Below are 24432 nucleotides of genomic sequence, written 5' to 3' on the forward strand. Positions count from 1 at the left end.
CCCCAAAGCATTCTTGAGAATTGCCTAAACATAGAGAAACCAGCAAAGAGGAAAAGTGTAACCTGCCAGGTAACCTATAACTCTCGTGCAGAAAAGGCTATGGATATTGTAAAGGGAAAGCAAGTTTATAGATTGCAAGCAGATCAGCAAATATATGGTTTGGTAGAAAAAGTAAGACCCAGTGTTAGATCAGTAGGATGGCTATATGACTGAGCCATGGGGTACCCAGATATTATTCTGGGTGTATCTGCAAGGATGTTTCTGGATGAGATTTAATAATTTATTTTACATTCTGAAATAGCTAGAAGACAATAGCATGAATGTGTCTAGCATTAAAAAAAGACAAATATTTAAGGTGATGACTATCCAAAGTACACTGATTAGATCTTTACACCTGATATGAATTTATGAAATTGTCACATGCATCCTGAAATTATATACATCTATTGTGCATCAATTTAAAAATATTTTTAAAAATCTAATTAAATATTACCATAAGGATCCTTTGCATATAAGAGGAAATTTAACACAAAATGGCTTATGCCCAGAATAAATTGATGGGCTCATGAATATGAAAAATCCAAGAGAGAAACCTAGCACTAGACATTGCTGGATTTAGAGGCTCTGATAATGTCATCAAGAACTGGTCTCTCCCCTTCTCTTTGGTCTACTTTCATCTCTATTGGCTGCTTTTCCAGAGAGGCTCTCTCTGGGGTGGCAAGATGGCAGCCAGCAATTCCAAGCTTATATTCTCACAAATTCAAGTCCAAGAGTTCATGTCAAAGTCCTCAACATGACTCTACAGATCATGAACTGGACCCATGATCAGTCCTTGAACAGATCACTGTGGTCAAGAGGATGCTGTACTCCCACTGATCAAGCCTATGTAACATGTCACCTAGGGTATGTGGTTAGAGTCAGCCCCATCCAAACCCCATGGACGGAGTAGCAGAGGGAAGTCAGGGCGCCCTTAGCAGAATAAACATAAATGGATAGCTTGGTGGTGAAAATAACAGGATGCTCACTACATATTTTTTTAAAAATCTGAAGATATTTGAATGCAGTTCTAAGATGGTGGTTCTCACTGGGGGAAATTTTGTTGGCAGGGGACATTTGGCAATGCATGAAAACATCTTTGTTTTTCATAACTGGGTGATGCTACTGGCATCTGTGGGATGCTGCTAAATCCCTGGGAGGCCAGGGATGCTGCTAAAATCCTATGATGCACAGGACAGCCTCCCACAACAAAGAATTATATGGCCTAAAATGTCAATAGTGCTGAAGATGAGAAACCCTGTCCTATGACCAAAAATGCTGCCAAGGATGCTGTGATCCGTGTCATTAGATAACAAAAGATTTCTGTTCAGATATGCTGTGAATATTCATGTCCTTGCAGTTTGCAAATACCTTTTGGCCCGTCACAATGAGAAAGAGGCCTCAGATCTTTCTCTGCTTCCCTTAACTCTTGAGCTAAACTTCTAGCCCCATTCATCTATATATCAGGAACTGTAATCATTGAAGTGACCATTTTAGATCCAAAGCAATTAGGTAGGAAAATCCTAGAGGGCCTTTTATAAATCAAGATTATGGGCAAGAGTTAATACAACAGATGGTGGGCACTCGCCCGCGATCTCCTCCGTGAAGATCAGCCAAATGGCTCCGTGTATTCCACCAGGCAGTGCTTGGAGGAAGCTGCCTGCCCATCTGCACTTATTTTCCTTTTGTTCATATTGGCTGGTAAAAACAGCACCAGGATCAGAGCCTCAGTAGCACATTCCTTGGGGCTTCCAGTGGTATCCCTATGGAAATGATGTGTGCCATGGGAAGGTAGGTGAGGAACCTTGCAAGTCTTTAAGCTGTCAGTTAGGATGCTTTTGGCTACCAGTGGCTGAAGGCCCTGCTCAAGTTGTTTTATACAATAGAGCAATGTATTATTGCAAATAAATCCAGAGGTCCTGATTTTGTTTTGCTACAGATCTCCTACCTTTGTTCTTCCCTGAAATAGTTACTGGGATCCCATCCAAATACCACATGCACAGAGCAAGAGGAGGGGCCTCATATCTTACAAATAAGATCTTTCCCAGAAGCCGTATAGTACAGTCCCCTCATGTCTCATTGGCCAGGATTGAGTCACATGCCTGTCCTAAACCAGTTCCTTACAAATGAAATGGGATTACAATGATTGGGTTAGGAGCCTAATCACTTGGAATGAAATGGGTATTAGGTGTTCATGTAATGAGCACTGTTTCCACTTAGTAGAAGGCAGATGCTGGCCCCTAGGAAACCAAAGTGGCAATTCATAAGGCTAGGAGTAAAGAGGAATTTCTCTTGATGGTGATGTCTGAAACAGTTCCTCAAGGATGGGCATAATTAGAACAGTGAAGAATATCAGAGTTGAAAGAAACTTTATTTTTTGTATCTGATATATGTCTTCATCTGTCAGCAAGTCTTTGGAAAAATAGCCTAAAGCTCTCAGTCTCAATAACGCAATGGGCTAAGTCCCAAGACACCAAGGATGACATTTAACTAACCACTACATTACAATATGACAAAGACCTCAAATGTCCCAACCATAGATGGAAGGACCTCTAATGCCCCTGGCTCACTTTGAGTGAGACAATTCTATATTTTAAGGTCATGTGTAATATTACATTCTAGGTACAAACTACCTTCTTCATGAGCAATGAGAGTTCATTAATGAAACAATGGTGGCAAAATCTTTGGAAGCTAAAAGTTTTAACATATTTGGTACATTAAAAAACATGTGGGCCAGGTGCTGTGGCTCACGTCTGTAATCCCAGCACTTTGGGAGGCCAAGGTGGGCGCATCAAGAGGTCAGGAGATTGAGACTATCCTGGCCAACATAGTGAAACCCCATCTCTACTAAAAATATAAAAATTAGCCAGGCATGGCAGCACGTGCCTGTAATCCCAGCTACTCGGGAGGCTCAGGCAGGAGAATCCCATGAACCCGGTAGGCGGAGGTAGCAGTGAGCCCAGATCACACCACTGCACTCCAGCCTGGTGATAGAGCTAGACTCCATCTCAAAAAAATAAAAAAAGTAAAAAATAATGTGCAAACACAGATGAAAAACAATAACCCTAAAGAAGAAGCAAGCACATTTAGGAGCAATTAGCCATCCTTCACTAACTTATTATTACTAATCACTTAATCTATTCTTCCTAATTTTGAATATTTTACCTTGGAGATGGACCATTACAGATTTTCTCTACAGCTACACAGAACTCTTATCTGCTTGACTTTAAGTCTCCTCCAGGTAATTTTCTCCTTTGAACTTTTTTATTGACAAACTGCGTGTTTGCCTTTCTCGGAGAAGAAGCTGTCTATGGGAGTCATGAGTGCTGCTTTGTCTCAGCCCTTGTGTCTTTATTAACAGTAGGTTGCACGTGATGGCCTCTTGTGGGGGTGGAGGGACATTTTCAGTGGAAATGATGGGTGGCATCTGTAAGCTGGACCATTTCACTGCCAGTGTGAGACTTTCTGGGCCTTTCTCTTCACTGCAGAAACCACCAACATTTAAGATGATGGCTACTCTATCAGCCTGGGTCCCAGAAGCTAGGGAGATATAGCAGAACCCTCACCATAGCTGTGGTGGGCATCTGACTTGAGCAAAAAACATTAAAAGCACATTTTAAAATGAACTAATATCAGGTTGTTACAGATGTATGTTTAAAAAAAGAACAAATAGGCCGGGCATGGTGGCTCACACCTATAATCCCAGTACTTTGGGAGGCCCAGGCCAGTGGATCATGAGGTCAGGAGATTGAGACCATCTTCACCAACATGGTGAAACCCCGTCTCTACTAATACACAAAAAATTAGCTGGGTGTAGTGGTGCGTGCCTGTAATCCTAGCTACTTGGGAAGCTGAGGCAGGGGAATTGCTTGAACCCAGGAGGCGGAGGTTGCAGTGAGCTGAGGTCACACCACTGCACTCCAGCCTGGTGACAGAGCAAGACTCTGTCTCCAAAAAAAAAAAAAAAAAAAAAGAAAAAGAAAAAACAAATAATTTCAGGTGCTACTTGTTACTGCAGCATAACCTAGCCTATCCTAACTCTTAACTGAAACACCTTCCAAAATCCTTTTTGTGGCAGACAGTGGAGGAAGTATTGGGAGAAAAGAAGGTGTGGGAGAAAAGGCAGAAAAGTGGCAATGTGGAGCCTAGAGTGGCCCCTGCATTCACACCGTGTATAATCAGGCCTTGTGGGTGGGGCTTGTGACTTGTTTCTTAACTATAGAATATAGCAAAGATGATGGGGTGTCACTTTCATATTATATTATATTATGTCTTGTGCTTGAGAAAGTCAACCTTAGTGGTTTTGAACAAGTACACCACCATGCATGAGAGGGTCTATGGAGAGAATCAGGTGAGGCAAGCAGCTGTGGGTGGTCTCTGGGAGCTCAGAACAGCAAGAAAATGGGACTGAGAGTCCTATAAGCATTGAGATGAGTTCTGCCAATCACCTGAAGGAGCTTGGAAGGGGATAGTTCTCATTTGGAGCCTCTGATGAGACCACAGCCCCAGCCAACACCTGATCACAGTCTTTTGAGATCGTGAGCAGAGGCTCAGCTAAGCCAGGCCCAGACTCCCGACCCATGCCATTGTGAGATAATAAATGTGTGCTGTTATAAGCTGTAACTTTGTAGTAATTTGCTAGGTGGTTACAGAAGACTGGTATACCCTATGAAAACATTTTCTAGTCAGAAGATTCCCCCCTCTCTCAACATTGTTCATTCAATAGCTAATTACTGAAGATCTATAATGGGCTTGACATTGTTTTAGGAACTTGGGATTGAAAGGTAACTAAATAGACATAGATATTTGCCACTAGTGTACTTACAATCTAGTAAGGAAAGGAGGGGTTGAGGGACACAGGCAACCTATAACATAATGAATAGAAACATTTCATGGTGTGTTTGGGTGCTATGGTGGGGAAGCAGAACAAGGTAAGGGAGGATTGTGATTGAGAGACAGAGAGGCAGAGTTAGGTTGCAGAATTTAAAGGATGGCCATTAAAAAAAGATAAAAAAAAATAATGGATGGCCATTGAGGTGGGGTTTGTAGAAGAGGACCTGAGACATGTGGGTATCTGGAGTAGAGAGTTCCAGATAGAGGAACAGGTCCAGGCCAAAGTGCACCCAGTTTGTGTGAAGAACAGGAAGGTGGCCAATGTGGCTGATGTGAAGACAGCAAGGAAGAGAGCACTGGGAAATGGAGTCAGATAGGTCATGGGGTATTCACCATGTTGGGTTCTGTAGGTTCTTCATAACAAGTGAGCTAGCAGGGTTTACCTGAACCACGGCAGGCAGCAGAGCCAGGGAGCGGCATGATATGACAGATTTAAAATTATCTCTCTAGCTGCGGTGTGAAGGATAGACCATAAGAAGCTAGGCGTGGTGGCTCATGCCTGTAATCTTAGCACTTTGGGAGGCCGAGGCAGGCAGATCACTTGAGGTCAGGAGTTTGAGACCAGTCTGGCCAACTTGGTGAAACCCCATCTCTGCTAAAATTACAAAAATTAGCTGGATGTGGTGGTAGGTGCCTGTAATCCCAGCTATTCGGGAGGCTGAGGCAGGAGAATCGATTGAACCCAGGAGGCGGAGGTTGCAGTGAGCCAAGATCATGCCACTGCACTCCAGCCTAGGCGACAGAGCTAGACTCTGTCTCCAAAAAAAAAAAAAAAAAAAAAAAAAAAAAAAAAAAAAAGAGGGCAAGACTGGAAGGAAAGAGAGCTGTTGGAGCAATGCAGGCAAGAGATGATGGGAGTTGTGCAGATAATGAGAAGTGAGAAGTAGCTGGATACTGGATACACCCTGAAGATACAGTCAGCTGGATTTCCTGAAAAATTGGGATATGAGAGAAATAGAGGAGTGTGTAAAGAATTGAGCTGAACAAATGAAAGAAGAGTTGCTATCAACAAAGATGTGGAAGGTTGGGAAGATCAGCAATCCATCTGGGGCCTGTTGAGTTTGCAATGTCTTTTAGGCATTTCAGTGGAAATGCTGAAGGGGCAATTGGATCCACAAGTCTGGATATGGCTGTAAAAATCTAAGCTAGAGAGGCACATTTGGGAGTTGCTAAGCATCTAGGTGATATTCACAATCTTCAGACTGGATTGCATCACTAGTCCACGTGAAGTGGCTCGTGCCTGTAATCCCAGCATTTTGGGAGGCCGAGTCAGGTGAATCACCTGAGGTCAGGAGTTTGAGACCTGCCTGGCCAACATGATGAAACCCCATCTCTACTAAAAATACAAAAATTAGCCGGGCGTGGTGGCGGGCACCTGTGATCCCAGCAACTTGGGAGGCTGAGGCAGGAGAATTGCTTGAACCCAGGAGGGTTCAGTGAGTCCCGCTCACTGTCAGTTGCAGTGAGCTGACATCACGCCATTGCACTGCAACCTGGGCAACAAGAGTGAGACTCTGTCTCAAAAACAAAAAAAAGAAAGAAGAGGATTGAGGACTGAGCCCTGGAGTGCTCCAACATGAAGAGATTGAGAGAGAAGAACCAGGAAAACAGGCTGACAAGGAGCAAACCATGAAGTAGGAAGAAAAGCAAGGAGCATGGTGTACCAGAAGCCAACAGAAGAAAGTTAATCAAGGAGGAGAGAGTACTCATCTGGGTGAAGTGCTGCTGAGAGGTCAAGTAAGATGAGGGTGAAGACTCACCCTGTGGATTTAGCAGTGTGGAGGCCAGGCGTGACCTTGACAAGGGCAATTACAGCAGACTGGTGGGGGCAGGAGCCTGTTTGGTGGGTTGAAGAGAGCATGGGAGCAGGGTATTGGGGACTAAATGTTTATGTCACCCTCAAATTCATCCATCAAAGCCCGAATCCTCAGTGTGGCTGTGTTTGGAGTGAGGAAGTAATTAGGGTTAAATGAGGTCGTGAGGGTGGGGCCTTGACCTAATAGGATTAGTGTCCTTATAAAGAGACAGCAGGGGCCAGGTGTGGTGGCTCCCACCTGTATTCCCAGAACTTTGGGAGGCCGAGGCAGATGGATTGCTTGAGCCTGGGAGTTTGAGACAAGCCTGAGGGACATCGTGAAGCCCTGTCTCTACTAAAAATACAAAAAAATTAGCTGGGTAGGCATGGTGCATGTGCCTGTAGTCCCAGCTACTTGGAAGCTGAGGCGGGAGGATCATCAGAGTCTGGTGAGTTTGAGGCTGCAGTGAGCTGTGATCATGCCACTGCACTCCTGCCTGGGCAATAGAGTGAGCCCCTATATCAAAAAACAGAAGAATGAGACACCAGAGGGCTTGCTCTGGCTCGCTCCAGGAGCGTGCTCGGAGGAAAGGCCAGGGAGGACAGCATGCCTTAATTGTCTGTAAGCCAGGAGGTGGGCTCTTGGCAGAAAGTGAATAGGCCCAAACCTTGATCTTGGACTTCCAAGAGTGGTTGGGTACTGGATATACTCTGAAGATATAGTCAGAGAGATTTTCTGAAAATCCAGAAGAGTCTTTTCTGAAAAGCCTCTGGAAATGTGAGAAAATACATTTCTGTGGCTCAGGTCACCCAGTCAATGGTATTTTGTTATGGCAGCCCGAGCAGGCTGACACAGGGTAACTGAAAACAGCAAGTGTAGACAACCCTTGCAAATTCTGCTGCAGATGTGGGCAAAGAAATGACGGGGTGGCCAGCAGGGGAAGAGGAATCAAGAGGGTGTCTGTTTGTCTTGTTTTCTCTTAAAATGGGCAAAATAGCATTTTTTCAGTTTATGAGAAAGATACAATAGAAAATAAAAAAACTGGCTTTGTAGGACAGGGAGGAGGAGGGTTTCTGGAACAATGTCTGAGTGGATGAGGGGATGAAATTAAACGCACAAGGAGAGGGACCGGCTTCAGACAGGAGCAGGGACAGATCACCGTGGGAACAGAGAGCCAGGAATGGGGAGGAGGGGCAGGGTCTGAACAGAGAGGAGAGTGTGTGGGATGTGAAGATGAGAGAGGGCTGAGGTCCTGGGGCATCAGGCCTGCGCCCTGTATGAGGCCGGTCCATGTTTCCCTGATGCCTGCAGGTGGTCAAGCGCAGGTGTGAGTAGGCAAAGTCGGCTCTCCCCAATGGTTGAGGATTTTGCCAAGTGAGCATGACCAAGTGAAGCAGCAAGACATCAGGATGCAGGGGTGGGTACAGGGTACAGCTGGAGTGGGAGCCAGGTAAGGAGAGAGCACACGGCCTTTTCTTTGAAACAAAGAAGCCCAAATCAGCCCTGGTACCCACCCACTGTGAAGGGTCTGCTTGGATTGGAAGTGAGTCTTTCCCACCAGCCCATTTCCAGGTATCACCTGACTCTCGGTTCTCAGTGAACCTGAGCCATCCTGTTGAAACCGTAGGGATGCTCTGCCCAGTAGCACACGAGCCCTTCACCAGAGGCTGCCTGCAGAGGGCAAGGCCACGCTGAAGCACCGCCTGCACTGGTGAACATGTCAGGCACAGTGACAGGAGCTGGTGGGTGGGGCTATCGGGGGGGGGGGTCTTTCCAGAGACACAGGTGGTTCCAACTTAGAACTATGGCTACATCCACAGCACAGGCTGGAGAGAACGCAGAGTGAAGGCAGGAGAGATAAAGAAGGAGGCCGTGGGAGAATAGGAAAAAGTCAGACCACTGTGAGGGGCAGTAGAGACCCAGTAGGTCCTGGGCCAGCCTGGGACCTTCCACAAACCATGTTGACTATCCTGGTTTCCCGCGGTGCCCAACAGCCAATGCATTTTGTCTTTTGACATTGGGGGCTGTGAGGCTGTCACTAATTATGGTCGTCTCGAAGTGGCCTTCATGTTGGAGCAGGTTCAGAGACCAGATGGCACCATCGGCACAACCCGGGGCCTGGAAGGAGCCCCCTTCCTGCCCCGTCTCTTTCTTCTACCCCTCTGAGAGCTCAGCCAGGACACCCGCTCACCTCTCCCAAGGCCCAGCTAATTACGAATTAGAACTGGCTAATTCTTTTTCTCCAGCTGTCCCAACCTCGGTTTGTTATAGTTGTCTGCTGGAATGCCAGTTGCACAAATATGTATGTTAGGCCCTTTGATCTCTGAGCACAATGACATAGATTTATCAAATGTTTGCCTCTTTCTGCCTCTTTGACAAAGGCTGATTTATTGCATGCAGCCCTTGCCTCCCTTCCATTCTTGAAATATGAAGTGTTTGTGAATAGCCAAGGTAATATTTAATATCCTGCCAACGAGCCTTTTGCACTTGCTAACAAATGAACTACATCCCTGCCAAATGGCCCGCATCTGTTTGGGCTCCTCTTTTCGACTGAACACATTAGCATGAAAATGCCTCGTGGAGAATGCCAAGTGTCCCTTTCTAGATGAGGAAGCAGGGACAATTCTGGGGAAGACGACCACTTCCCGGGCAGCAGCAGCCTTGCTTGAGGCAGATGCTCTCCTCTTTCCTCAAGTGTCTGGGCACGAGCTTGTCCCCCAGCAGGGTTGGGGCCAAGGAGAATTTAGTGGCCTCACTTTCCACTCCCCACATAAATTCAGAGCATGAGGCTACTGTGAGAAAGAAACATTGCTAGCTCATTTCTGGCTCTTCAACCCCAAAGGGTTTTCCTTAAGGGATTCCTAAGAAAGTGGAAGTGGCTTCCAAGCAACATTTTATTTCGAGAAGAAAGCTGCAGAAGTTTAAAGGTGCTGATTCAGGTGCTCTTGATGGGATTTGGCCTTAGCCCTGACTGTGGCTCTGTCTTCCCTGAACATGGCGCTGGCTTGGGAAATCCCAGGGGGTAGGGTGGATTTTGTTTAAAGAGAAGGTAGTAAAATGTCTTGGGTTGTCTTAGTGTTAATGGTCTTGTAATAGGCTGACCTATTAATCTGGGACTGTATATAAATGTGGTCTTTCTTTACAATAAGCTGGGACCACAGGTGTAAAATGCTCAGGGCAGCCTTACCTCTTGGCTGTGGGTGGGAGAGCCTGAGGGTCTGCAGAGGAGCTGGGCCCAGCCTTGGCTGGCACTCCTCTCCAAGACCCTGGGGCCCATTTCCTTAGAGCTCCTGACCCCAAAGTCTCTATTACCAAACTGAAAGGAATTTCCCCTTCCTCCACCCTCTTCCTACCACATTTCCCAAACCTTTAGTCATGGGAAGGGAAGACTGCCTTCTGCACGCAGCCACTGATTGACTTGAGCCAGGCTCAGTGAATCAAAAATGGACGCCAACCCTGAATCAGACCAATTAAGACCTGCATCTCAATTCCAAGACTTCCTCTTTCTTACTAGGTTTGAGGAAGAAGCTTCTCCCAGCCAGGCAGTTCCCCACCCCAGAGGCAACCAGAGTTACCAGGTTTTTTGCATTTTTTTCTAGAGATACATTATAGGCATGAGGGCAGGGATGTTTGACTGTTCTGTTCACTTCTGCATTCCCAGTACCTGAAACAGTACCTGGCCCAAGGTAGCTAAATATAGAGAAATAAAGGAATGAATAATTGTTTAAGGGTTCTCAGTATCTTAAAGGGAGAGAGCTTACCAAGAGCTGTGGCCAGGATCAAGACTTGCCAGAAGCCAGTGTGCTTCTCAACTTCCAACCACATGAACCAACACATTCCTTATTTTGATCAATTCAGTTTTAGTTGGAATTCCTGTCACCTGCAATTATGTGTCCAGATGGATACAGGAAGGTTGGTTAATGGTCAGCTCATGAGGATGCTGCGCTATGGGAATGGCTGTCTACAAATAGACAACGGGCTTAGTAGGGAAGAGTTTTTTCTGCTTGTCTGGTTCTGGGGAGATCATTTCTATTTTGGAGGTGACTAAGTGTCAAATGGCTGTGTGAGGGATCTGGACATCAGCCACAGTTTGGGTCGGTTTTAAGGCAAGCAATCCCATTCTTCCTTTTTGTCAAATGAATTCAGACCCTCTGACTGAATAGGTTGGTGGGTTATTCAGGTTGGGGAGACTTGGATGGAGAGAAAAATTGGAGGAGTTCCTGCTTTGAGCATCTTCCAGGCAGACACAGTTGACTGACGGGAACCGTGGGGCAATTCTGTTAGAGCAAAGGCAATGCACCTTGTCTTCAATGAACTGGTGTTCAGCACACCACACCACAGCAGGAGACTGCAGCTGGGACAGGCCAGGGAAGCTATTTCCCAAGTGCCAGGCAGTGGGGAGATTCCAGGCAGAGGCTTGGGTGGCCAGGGGTGTGCAGTGTTGGGGGAGGGAGGATTATGTGAGCATGAATGGGTAGGGGCCAGGCTGAGGCAGCCTGGGTCTTCCACCATAGGTGAGACCAGCAATTGAGATATTGGTGACCACAGGCAAAGGGAGAAAAGGGGACATGAGAAATGCAAGAGGTACTCCCCTCGAGCGAAGGCACCATCTTGTCCTCAAACTGGGACCCCAGGAATATCCCAGGATCTTCTCTCACCCCAATCAACCCTGTGGAGTTTCCTCTGCTCTCCCTCTCCCTCATCTGCCCAGAATCAGACCCATTATTGCTCCCCTGGTCTTCCCAGTTCTTCCCATCCACCTTCTGCTCTGTGGCCTGGATTTTCTTTCTAAAGCACAAACATGATCATGCTACTTTCCAGCTTTAGTCTTCAATGGCTCCCTATTGCCCTTAGGATAAAGTACAGGTGACTTAGTTGGGCAAACATAAAGTTGGCCAGACCTGGTCCCTCCACTTCTCTCTTCAACCTCATCCTCCAGCTCTTCCTGGCCCCTACACTCCAGCCATGCAGAACTGCGAATGCTCCCCAAACACTCGACGCCCCTTCACCCTGGGTCTTTGCTCACCCTGCTCTCTGCTTGAAGTGGCTTCTCTCCTCCCCACACTCCCTACTAGTGTTTAGCCTAATGACCAATCGCCTGTGCTGAACTATTTCCTTTGAGACACAGAAACACAACTGCGATGATGTGTAGACGCTAGACTATCCCATAAAAAAAAAAAGAGCCATGGGCTGGGCTGAGTGCTCAGTTTGGCTCAAGTCCCCTTATAGAGTCAGGGCCTATGGCCAGACCAGCCGTGTGACAGAGATGGAGCCCGGAAGGAAGGATCCTGAGAGCCAGATCAAGGGACACAAGAGCCAGGACCATGGAGAAGTGGATGTTGAGAAGCCCCCAGCCAGGCTGCACAAAGGCAGCCCTGAGTCAGGTGGCGGGTCCTGGGAGTGGCACAGGTGAGGTTGGAGGATCCTAGGTTGGGAACGGGGGTTGGGGGGAGGGGAAGGCTCCTTCTACTCCCACCTCATGGCTGCACTGCCTCTCTGGGAAATCTGCGGAGTGAGCTCCCAGGGGCTGGGAATATTTGGGTGCATCCCACTCCCCGACACGAGGCCTCACACATAACCTTGTGCTCACTGGGCACAGGATAGCTGGCTGGTGGGCGGAAGGTGGCTCTCCTCTCAGTGGGTCTCTGTTTTGGTTCTTAGCTCCTTGCTTTCTGTGTTTGTTGAAGCTGAGGAGGGCCGGGGACCTTGTTTGGTGTGTCTGGCTTATCTTCTCCAGATTGTCTTGGTCACCTTGCCTCTCTTTGGACGTTTGGGGTTGGGCGGGGTGGGGTTACTCAACCAAGAACTTTGCTCTGCCTCGCCCACTGTGTCCTGTGCGGTCCTCGCCCCGCTATCTCCTGAATCCCCAGCTCTGGGCCCGCTTTGCTGAGTGGTGAGCCCTCAGCCAACAGCAGCTTCACAGCGCCCCAGCCTGCAGCGCCCCCTGGCTGCCGGCTGGTGAGGAAAGACAGGCTTTTCCCACGACCCTGGAACCGCACCCTCGTTCCCTGAATGGGGCCCACCTGCCCTCTTGACCTTCTCTGCATCTGGAAGTCCTCATTGTCTTGGCTTCTACTTCACAGGCAGGTCCCCCATTTATAAACCGGGAGTGGTTCCCTCATTTACGGTGGCCTGGATGCATGATGCTGGTGCTCAGGAGGTGACGCCTGAGCTCCTATCTGGTGGGAATGAGTTAAAGCAAAGCCTTTAGCGGCAGATGATGAGGGATGAAGATAGAGACAGACACTAGATTCTCCGCTAATGCATTTAAAAAGTAAAAATATTGGACAAGAATCCAACTTAATTTACTGGGCTGAAAACTCTGTTACTAAGTAGTTAAGTCAAGGTACCCGTGAAGATACAGAAAATGATGAAAATTGATGAATGAGTCAAACTAGGTAGAAATAGTCACTTGCCTTGGTTCGACTTTGGCAGTTTTCTTCACGAAGCAGGCAGAAAGGTGCACCTGTTCCAGATTCAGTCACAAGGGGCAGGCATGTACCAATCTCCTCCACCTTCAAGTGCTCCCACCACCTCCACCTCCCACCATGCCATAAAAGGTACTCGTTCATTCCTTTCATCATTGATGGAGCACCCATCACATGGTCATTTATGGATTGTCTTCTGTTGTAGGTGCCTGTGGAGACAGCAGTGAGAAACAGACATTTCTGCCCTACTGAGTTTACGGTTCAGGGGTGGTAGTCGGTAGTCAATAACAAGTAAGTGAAATGTGTATGTCACATATTAATAGGTGCTATGGGAAATGAATATGTCAGGAATGGCAGTGGCAGTGGGTGGGGTGGAAGTCTGAAGTCAGAAAAGGCAATTCCAGAAACAAGTAGAAGTGGTGGGGTGGTGGCCTGGAGGCAGTGGAGTGCATTCTGGTTGGCGCAGCCTGGGGACAGAGTCCTGAAGGTCGGCAGTGGGAACAGTGATTGCACCAGCCAGATAAGGACTATATAGAAGCCATCTTTTCTCATGGAACCACGTCATCAATACCTTTCCAAATCCATTCATTCTTTATCCCAGGCTAACAGGCCATTTCCCTCTGACCACAGGGACCTCATATAACCTAGATGGGGTTATTCTTTCATTTATTCAGGAAGAAGCATTTATTGAGCACCTACTCTGTGCTAAGCACTGTTCTAGAAGCTGGAGATAAAGCGATGCAAAGATACCGTCCTTGCCTTCATGGAACTTATATTCCAGGAAAGACAGACATTAAATAATGAGATATGTAAATAGACATAGAACATGAAGTAGTGTTAACTGAGGTCAGGAGTTCCAGACCAGCCTGACCAACATGGTGAAACCCCATCTCTACTAGAATGTAAAATTATCCAGGCGTGACGGCACCTGTAATCCCAGCTACTTGGAAGGCTGAGGCAGGAGAATCGCTTGAACCCGGGAGGTGGAGGTTGAAGTGAGCCAAGATCATGCCATTGCACTCCAGCCTGGGCAACAGAATGAGACTCCATCTCAAAAAAAAAAAAGCAAAGCACAGCAAGGAGGTGGGGACAGCGGTACTATTTGATAAGGTGGCCAAAAAAGGCCTAAGGAGGTGTCATCTCAATGAAATGAGAGGATCCCACGCAGAGGGAATAGGAGGCATTAATATGAATACCCCACAGCGGGTGTGCTTGAGTATTGAGGAAAAGTGTGGAGATCTGTGGGCAGGATAGTAGGTGTGGCAAGAAGGTATTTCCAAGGTCAGAGAGGGGAGCAGCGTCAGATCGCATGGGACCAGGTAGGGAAGCAATTACAGGGTGGAGAATGGGAATGGCAGGAGCTGCCTGGTAGCTTAGAGGGATCATGCTGGCTGCCGTGTGAAAAACAGACAAGTCTGGGGCAAGAGGAAAATAAAGTGCAGGCATATCTTGCAGGCATGTGTCTCGGATAGACGTGGGGTTCAACCAACCTGGTGGTGGTAGAGGAGGTGAGCAGTGGTCAGAGGGGATTTTCAGAGGGCTCAAGCTGGTGGCGTCAGGCAAGCTGAAGTGTGAGGAGTGAGGCATGATCAGAATGCAAGCAGAGTTGTCCCACGCTGGTGGATACCTTGCCTCTCAGACGCTCTGTGATGTGCTTGGCAGAGTCCAGCCACTGAATGATGGACTCTGAATTAGTAAGTGAACATGAGAGCCTCTTTGATCCAGAGCGTATCTTCACATCTTACAGTTAGGAAATAGTGGCCAAAAGATGCCAAAAAGTGTAATCTGTCCAGCAGGTCAATTACATTTGGGTTTCCAACAAACAAGAAGCAGGTATTTGCTCTCATTTCTCCAGGCAGGCAGATATGTACAGCAGTTCTCCCTTATCTGTGGTTTCTCTTTCCACTGTTTGGGTTACCCACGGTCAACCAAGGTCCAAAAACATTAAATAGAAAATTACAGAAATAAACATTTCATAAGTTTTAGACTGTGTGCCGTACTTAGTAGTGTGATGCAATCTAGCATCACCTGCTCGGGACCTGAATTATCTCTTTGTCCAGCAGATCCATGCTGAATACTGTCCCACCCATGAGTCACTTAGCAGCCATCTCGGTTATCAAATCCGACTGTGGTGGCATTGCAGAGCTTGTGCTCAGTAAACTTTATTTTGCTTAATCATGGCCTCACATAGTGATGCTGGCAATCCAGAGATGTCAGAGAAGCCAGAAAGTGCTGCTCTTAAGCGAAAAGGTGAAAGTTCTCAACTTAATAAGGCACAGAAAGATAAATATTGCATGTTCTTACTTCTATGTGGAATCCAGAATAATCAGACTTGAAGCAGAGAGTAGAATTGTGGTTAGAGAGGCCGGGAGTTGAACGGAATGGGGACAAGATGGTGAAAGGGTACAAAGTCAGTTAGGACGAGTATGTCTCCTCCCTTTGACATACATCACACACTGTGTGAATGCAGGAAATAATGTATTATAATTTCAAAATTACTGAGTACATTAAAAATGTTCTTATCACAAAAATAAGTATCTGAGGTAATGAATACATTCATCAGCTTGATTTCATTATTCCAATTGTCTTCATAAATCATAACATCACTTTATTACCTCTTAAATATACACAACTACAATTTGTCCATTTACAAAACAAAACCAACCTCCCACGCACCCTCTGCCAGCTCTTGAAGGCGTGATCAAGTGTCAGTTCTACCAGGAACTGTGTGAACTCAGCACAGGATGATTACTTCCAACGACGTCACACACACTCCTGTTCTTGTATACCATTTTATTGTGGAAGGAAAAGAGAATCAATGAATTGTACAAATGTGAAGGCTGTAACAAGTTGTAGAGGCTTTTTCCAGACATTCCTATGCAATGTTCTCCACAGTAAATAACCTGGGGGCAGCCAAGAGGGAAGATTTCAGATAAGTGCAAACAGTGATTGGATGTTATCTACCTACAATCCCTTTAGACATTTTTGAGAGAACTCTGTTTAAATGTTGTTTAACTCTCCCACCCCGACCAATGAATCCCTACAGACCAGCAGTGCCCTGGGAGACTGAGTAATGAAAACATCCTGTCAAGCTTCAAGACCTTTGGGCAGATGGGACTCAGCAGACCCGTGGGAGCACAAAGGACTAAAAAGCTGCAGGTAACCGTGTTTGGTAACTGAGACCACACCTGGCCACAGGATAACTCGCAAAATTCCCAGAACCCTGCTTCTGGCTCTTAAAGCCATTGCACGTGTGGGGGCTAATTTCTGAATTCAGGAGATATCAGGATAGACATGTATTTTTCACCCAAGGGACAGGAACGTGAGCTCTGTGGGCTGGTTAGCCCAGCACACCCTTCTTCCTAACTTCCCTTCTCAATACAGCCTTGAAAAAGCCGTGCTGTGTAGCAGAGGAGTGGCGACCCACAGTAGTGACTCCAGAGGTACAGTAATGCCAGAGGTATCCGGCTGGTATTAAGTCCAGGGCTACCCTCATAGAAGGAAATGCTTCCAACAGTGTCTGTAAGTTAACGTGAACTATAAAGATGCCTGTGCTTCCTTGGAGTTCTGAAATGCTCATACGCAATGGGGGTGAAGGGAGGACGGGGCTGGCCGTCCAGCTTGAGACTCCCTAGGCAGACATGTGGAATCCCCAGTCCCAGTGCAGAGCAGCCGGGTCCTAGCTATTGGTATTGTTAGAAGGACTATGGGTGAGAATGTGTGGGGTGGGGAAAACCAAAAATGCAGGCCCTAGCTCAGTCATCAGAAAGGGGGTGCCACGAGGCCTTTGAGGGACCTGAGCTCACAGAACTACAGACAGCAGATCATGAGGCTCACGCTATCTGGCCACCAAGTACCCCTCCGCTGGGCAGGTGGAGTGTGTGTGTGGTGTGGGGGTAAGGATGGAACCAAAAGAGGAAGCTGTGTATGTGTACACCCATGTGAGGAGGGAGAAACAGAAAGGAGGGTGGGGTTGGAGGAGAGATGTAGAAAGACCCTCAAAGGGAAAAATATTCCTTTTTTGTATTCACTGACTGAGCTGATGCATTTCTTATTTGCGGAGCATTTTGGGTAATATTCTTAAAAAGAAAAAAAACTGTCAGGTGATCACTGAGCACCAAATTCGTTTATAATCTTGTTCTAAACCCAGCAATTTCTCTTCTTGTGATCCAGAATTACCACAACATGCTCGCCTGGCAGCGGAGGGAAAGGGGCGGTGGGCGTCCCCGTGCTCTCAGCTGGGAGGGGGCCCCGCGTCCCCGCCCACGTGCGGCCGCTTGCAGGTGAGCATGAGCAGCAGCAGCAGCGGCAGGTGCCACAGGCTGCAGAAGAACAGTCTCCGCGAGCTCCTGCGGTCTGCGTCCACGTAGAAGCGGAAGCCGAGGTAGGAGATGTACGCATTGATGGGAAGGGCCATGATGGGGAAGGTCCACGTGGTGATGTCCAGGACAGGGGCTGCTGCGGACAGCACGAGCAGGGCCAGGCAGTGGCGCAGCGCCACGCGCCGGCAAAGGCCCGGGTGGGTGACCGACATCATGCAGTAGCCGCCCCGGGAGTAGTCTTCACGGAGGCCCCAGCTCAAGGCATTGAAATGAGGAAACTGCCAGGAGTAGAGGATTCCTCCCAGGAGAAATGCGCCTGTGCGGGGGTCAGGGAAGGAGAGGGAGACAAAGGCAGTCATCACCAGAGATTTCCAAAGAATGGTTTCCTCTCCTGGGAGAGCCTGCCTGGCACCTCAGAAGCTCTGCCACCCTGTGCTCTCATCGCTGCCTCCCGACATCACAGGGTGGCTGGGAGACAGGTGCCTACCTCAGGCTGGTGGGGCAGCCGATGAGCTAAGATCCCTCCTTTCTCACCTGGGGGTGCTGGTGTGCCTGGGGGCAGGAGGCTATAGGGTCTGGCTCAGACCCTGCTTCACAGGGGGGCTGCCTGTGCTGCAGGACGCTTACCATCGCTGGCTTCTGCCCACCTGATGCTCCTCATGTGTCCCCACATTGTGGGGAGCAAAGAAGCCCCTACACACGGGCAAACATTTGTAGGGAATTCAGCATCTATTTCAGTACTATCTCTGGGTGCAACCTCTGTGCTAGAGCGCTGAGCTCCATTTCCGCCCACTGGGACCCGGGTGTGTGGCTTCAGGCAGGTGGAAGCAGTGCTGTAACCTGGAGGACGCTGCGAGTCCGCTCCACCTGTTCTGTGAACCCTGGCTCCCTTCCCAGGGCAGTTAGCGCTCCCGGCTCAGCACTGACACAGAGCTGGATGTACCTGCAGGCGGGTGCATCACACTCTGGCTCTGATCTGTTTACCTGTTTCACAGGGGCTTCCAGGGCAACAAGCCTGCCACATTCCTCTCACCATCCCCCAGAGCCTGGCACAATGGCACAAGCAGGAGGTGTGAAAACCACATTTGTTAAATAAAATGAGTCACAAAGACAAAACGGTCCCAGAGTACAATGAAAACTTGTCTATGGCTTTGTAAGTTTTCAACAAGGACATAATACCCTGAGCACCATTTTGCCCCTTTCTCTGGAACAGTCTCCCCAGCACCCACATGGGTGGAATGAAGGCTGCTGTTCGCTGAGCTCCTATTATGTGACAGACCCTACTCTCATAGTTTGCCCCATTTAATCTTGACCATTGTATTTTGAGATAGATTTATAAATTTCATTGAAAAAAAAATTAAGACAATGTCAAGTTCTCCAAAAACAGATGGAAGAGCAATTCAAAGCAAGGCTGCTTGATTTTTAGGCCAGGGTCCTTCTGTGACATGCACGAAGCCACCTAAGGACAGGCAGCAGGGTGGGGGCTGGAAGGCAGGGGCTGGTTATTCCTGTGCAGGTGACTGAGTACTTGCGAAAAATGCTTCCCGGGTGCCTACTATGGGGTAAGCAGCGTGCTAGGCACTGGGGATACCATGGCGAGCAACAATCCACACGTGCTCCTGCCTGCACTGAGCAGACCCTTCAGTCAAGGAGGTGGACATCAAGAGCCATACTAGTTACTCTAAAGTCACCATTCCAAATGCAGTGAGGAAAAGTGCATGGTGCAGTGAAGACACACAAGAGGAGCTGACTGAGTCTAGGGGACCAGAGGAGGCTTCTCTGAGGAAGGGATGTCTGAGCTGAGCTGGATAGAGTGGTGACCTTGTCAAGTCAGGGCTGGTGGAGGGGACAGTATTCATAAAGGCCTTGGGGCTGGAAGGTTTGAGGTGTGGGCGGTATAAAAAAAAAGATTAACACATGTGTTAGGAGTCACAGAACCATATATATTTAAAAAGTCAATTTTATTGCATGATTAAAAAAAAAAGGAAGGTGGTGTGGCTTGGCTGGAGTGCTGAGAATGACAGGGAAAGTTCTTCAGGTCAAGGTTGGCTGGAGTGCAGTGGCATGGTCTCAGCTCACTGCAGCCTCAATCTCTTGGGCTCAAGTCATCCTTCTGCCTCAGCCTCCTGAATAGCTGGCACTATAGGTGCACGCCACCAAACTCAGAAAACTTTTTAAAACAACTTTTTGTAGAGATGGGGTCTCACCATGTTGCCCAGGCTGGCCTTGAACTCCTGGCCCCAAGCAATCCTCCTGCCTCAGCCTCTCAAAGTACAGAGATTACAGGCATGAGCCACTGCACTCGGCCTTGATTTTGCTATTCTAAAAGCAACAGAAAGCCATGGAAGGATCTTAACATGTAAGAGTGCTGAGCATGTGTGCCTGCAAGTATGTGTGTGTATGTGTACCTCTGTGTGAGTGTGTGCACCTATGTGTGTAGGGGGTGAGGGGAGGGGCACCAGTGCTAAGTGATCCTATTTGTGAAGGACACACTGGAGGGGCCTAAAGCAGGTATGGAAGGACCAATCAGGAGATGAGGAGTGAGGGGATGAAGGATGACAGTAGTTAGGATTAGGATGTTGACAGTAGAGGTGCAAAGAAGATGAATTTGGAAGGAATTTGGGAGGCAAAAGGGACAGGATGTGCGTGCAGTGTAAATAAGGAGGGGAGGAGAGAGGGAGGAGGTATCAATAGCAAGTCCTGGGCTTATGGATCCATAGAGATGCCACTCACTGAGACAAGCAGGGAAGAAGGGGAGAGGTCACTAGTGTGACCTTGGGTGTGTTCAGTCTGAGATGCCTTTGGGACATCCAAGGGGAAAGTCACTAAGAGGGTGTGGCAGCCAGAGTGTGGGTATGGTCTGTGATAAGCAACTGTGAGCGTCTTCTCCTGAGTAAGCCACAGGGTCCAGGCAGACATTTATGTGTCTGCATTTCCTACCTGAGGTGAACTTCTTAGGGTATGTTCACTTCCCTGTGAATCTCCAGGCATTAGAACACAGAAAGTATGTAATAATGTTGTAGTAAAGTGCGCCCAAACTCATCATGGGAGCCAATTAAGTTATCCCCAAGATCACGGTTTCCCAACACCGGCTTGGGAACCAGTCAGGCAAACTACAGGATTCTGTCTACCTTCTCCTTCCCCTCCTCTGGAACTGCCTTCCCCATGGGGTCCCTGGCAGAGAATTGAGAGTTCACCAACCCACTGTGTCATCTGTCCTGGAAAGCGCCATCCTGCCCAGGGGGAGAAGAGGTTGATAATTTGTAAGCACAGTCCTATTTCAGGTAATGAGGATCTTTTAAGTCCCTGGTCTGTGGGAATGTTCAGAAAAAGGGAGCTGGGGGCTACTGCTAGGCAGAACTCACCAGGAGACAGAGCACTTTACATAATGCAGAATACTTCAGAAAATAAGTCTGGGGCTATAAGCCACTGAGGGGCCCCTGTTTGTGCAAATGCCAGTGAGCATGAGAAGGAACCAGCTCCTCCTTTAATGTCTGATCTGTATTCCTCAACAGTGGAGAATGCAGAGTGACACTAGGGGCAGGCTTTGCAGGTCATCTAAAAGAAAGGAGGAGGATTTTTAATGCACATTGTTCTGGGAAGAAACTTAATCATTTCTGAATTACATTTATCAGGCAGGGCAGTTGTAGCTTATCAACTGGAATTTGTGTGGGTACAGATGATTTAAGAGGGATGAGGGCCTCCTTTTATATCCATGAATAGTTTTCTGTGGCTTCCATAAGTCAGTCAACCCCTTTTCAGTCTTCCAGCATGGGAGGAAATATAACAAAGACCTGATTTTAGGGTCCCTATTTCAGTAGGGTTACTGTCAAATCCCCCAAATTAATTTTTAACCTTAAATTATATATATATAAAATTGAGTGTGTTTGCATGAAGATATATATATATATATATATAAATAAAATTTAATTTTAATGCTGATAATAGCAGCAGCTATTATTTATTGAATCCATTAACCTGGTAAACAGATGACAGGTGTGTTGCAAGTAGGCACAATTCTGGGTGCTAGAAAGGCAGTGGCAATCAAGACAAAGTCCTGCTTAAAGTCTAGAGGGAGATGGACATAAACACAAGTAACAGTGCTGATCGCTATTTTGAGACTAGACTCAAAACAGGGTAATGCAATGGGGGTGACTTGAGACTGAGTGCTCAGGGAAGGCCTTTCCATAGGTGACATTTAAGCCATGACTCAACTAATGGCAAGGAGAACTCTATTGGATGCTGGGAAATGTCCCAGTAGGCCTCTGAGACAGCATGGAGGCTGGAGTGAGGAAGGGAGAGTTACAAGATGGGACTGGGAAGGCATCTGGAAATCAAGATAAGGAGTGGGATCTTCCCCCAGCGCAGGGGGAGAACAGGCTGGGGGTCGAGAGACAGAGGGGGTGGCAGAGGGGGGTTACTCAGGTGGGGAACCCTAGGACAGACACTGGTGAGTGTGCTCATGGTAGAGACACGAACGGTTTTATTTTTGACTATTTTAAGTTTGAGGTACATAACAGACATCTCAGTTGAAATGCCTGTGGCTGTCACGTGCCAGGCAGTTATACATATGCTTTCGAATCCTTACAACAACCCCACCTATAGGTATCATTATCATCATCTTATAGATGAGAAAGATTAATTTGCCTGATGATATTCAGCACTAGTGGCACAAGATATTAGCACCTTCTGTTAGAATGTGGTTGGTTATCTGGGGCAACATAGCAAGACCCCCATCTCTACAAAAAATTAGGCAAGGTGCCACATGCCTATAGTCCAGCCTACTTGGGAGTCGGAGGAGGGAGGATCGCTTGAGCCTGGGAGTTCTAGGCTGCAGTGAACTATGACTGCACCACTGTACTCCAGCCTGGGTGACAGAGCAAGACATCAATTCTCAAAAAAAAAAAAAAAAAAAAAAAGTTGTTGCCACACACGGACTCAAATTAGTGACATTCCCACATCAATGGACTGTTGGATGCTCTGGGTAGAGGAAGGCTTGCTGAAAGAAAAAATTGCAGAAGCATTTTCTAGTACCTTAAAAAAAAAAGAGAGAGATCTGTTTTAATGACAAAACTATCAACCAGATGGCATTTTTTCTTGGCAGTGAGTACTGCTAGGAATTAAAAAGGATAGAGGAAAGGCTGGAATGGTCAGGTGCAACTGACAGAGTAAACAGGGTGGTGCAAGTAGACTTCTTTATATTTTGATGGTAAATAAAGTGACCTCTGGATTTTAAAATGACTGGTAAGAGGAAGCGTTGTTAGAGTCTTGGGGCGTGGGGTCACGCTGAGACTCTGAACACGATGTACAGAAAAGCCCAGCCTCAGCTCACGAGCTGTCTCAGATTCAAAGAGTTTGCAGTTATGACAGCCACAAGCATGGGGGAAGTGTCTTTCAAGAAAAACAACATCAGTGATAAACTTAGAAATGGGGGAAGGAATCGGACCATTCAGAGCTCGGTGTCTGCTTTGCTCTAGAAATGGCTCAGAAAGAGCAACCTCAGCTGGGAAAACGGCTAAAATACCAGCTCCAAATGTGAGATTTTCCTTGTCTTTCTCAAAAGCCCTCCTTTTTTGTGTGTGTCAACCGAAGTATTTTGTTTTGCTCAATACACTTTTTTCAGTAATGCTTCTGCTTAAAATAAACATAATTAAAGAAATCATTTTCCTGAGAGTAGCATGCTGTTTTCTGTAAGAGGAAATTGGGTGTGGGTTTGGCTCATGTCACAAATGAAGGAGGTTTAGAAATCACAGCCTAGCCTTAATGGATTGTAATCAGAAAACCACCACCCACACACGGCTTTACTTGATATGCTTCAACTGCCTCTCCTCCTATAAAAGATGAAAACAAATTACTTTCTTCATCAAGATAAGGTGAACTAGAACAGGAAGACTTGAATTAGTGCCGGGGCTGTGGTGGAACCCACCTTCCTTGTGGAGTAAACATAAAGCACTCAGTTGACTAATTCAAAGACCTCACCTTCCTTCAAGATAAGTATTCTACTCATCTCCTCTGCCTCAAGCTCCTAAAGCAGTCCATTTTTATTGGGTCTGTCATCTATGACAACAAATCTGGACTTTGTGCCCCTAGAGATAGGTACAGTCTGTTTTCAAAGTCCTCTGCTGGTGTCTGGCCAGGGAGAAAGACAACACAAAGGGATTACAGCCCATAGTGAATGTTACTTAGTGCAGGGCAGGAGAACACTTAATTCAGCCTCGAGAGGTCAGGGAAGGCTTCCTGGAAGAAGTAATTTGTAAACTGAGATCTAAAACTGGTCTCTGAGTTTCAATCCATTCACACAAACCACGTGTTTTCGACTTCTTTTAACTGTATCTTCCTATTTTCCTACCTAACCCTGCACAATCTTTGTACATATTTGGTTTAATCACGTTTGACAGAAATGTCCACTTCTTTTCTGTTCATCAAATACTTGCTAGTCTGTGAACACAGAAAATTCTGAAAATCTAGGTGGCATATCTGTAGACATGGCTCTCCAGAGCACGGCAGCTTCCTGAGAGCATGGAGCCGAAATCCCACTGCAAAGGCAACTCCACAGATGTCCAGGCGTGCAGGGCATCGTTACTTCCCTCCTTACTCAGAAAATGGAGAAGGGCACATCTGCTGTACTGTACGTAAGAACAGCTGGAGGGAACCCTCATCCAGTGGCACCTGGCTCTGATTAGAGGGCTGTATTAGGTGGGGGCAAGGCTCATTAATGTCTTCCTGATGAGTCCTTGAAAATGTTATGCATTTTTATTTTCTCTCGAAGCATCTCTCAAACATTCTAAAACATAAAAACTGGAGGAGAATCGCAATCATTTCCACCTCTGCCCATTGTCCAGAAATGCTCTTGTCCACAGCACACCTCCATCACTTTGCTGACAAAACTAAGGCAATTCCAGCTAAATGGTATCTGAATGGAATGGAGACAAAAATTCCTCAAGCTGGAGCTCTGAC

At 47.1% G+C, this 24432-nt stretch overlaps 1 protein-coding gene across 1 annotated transcript in view; it reads right to left on the reverse strand.

Annotated features, from left to right (window-relative positions):
* Window positions 1-15929: 15929 nt before the first annotated feature.
* Window positions 15930-24432, reverse strand: part of LOC100586480 (protoheme IX farnesyltransferase, mitochondrial) — a 142515-nt gene continuing 134012 nt past the window's right edge. The window contains exon 7 of the mRNA XM_030799997.1: window positions 15930-17791. Within this exon, the coding sequence (XP_030655857.1) occupies window positions 17388-17791 (404 nt within the window). The 3' untranslated portion in view covers window positions 15930-17387. The remainder of the gene's footprint in view (window positions 17792-24432) is intronic.

This window comes from Nomascus leucogenys, chromosome 19 (assembly GCF_006542625.1).
Source record: "Nomascus leucogenys isolate Asia chromosome 19, Asia_NLE_v1, whole genome shotgun sequence".
NCBI classification, from domain to species: domain Eukaryota; kingdom Metazoa; phylum Chordata; class Mammalia; order Primates; family Hylobatidae; genus Nomascus; species Nomascus leucogenys.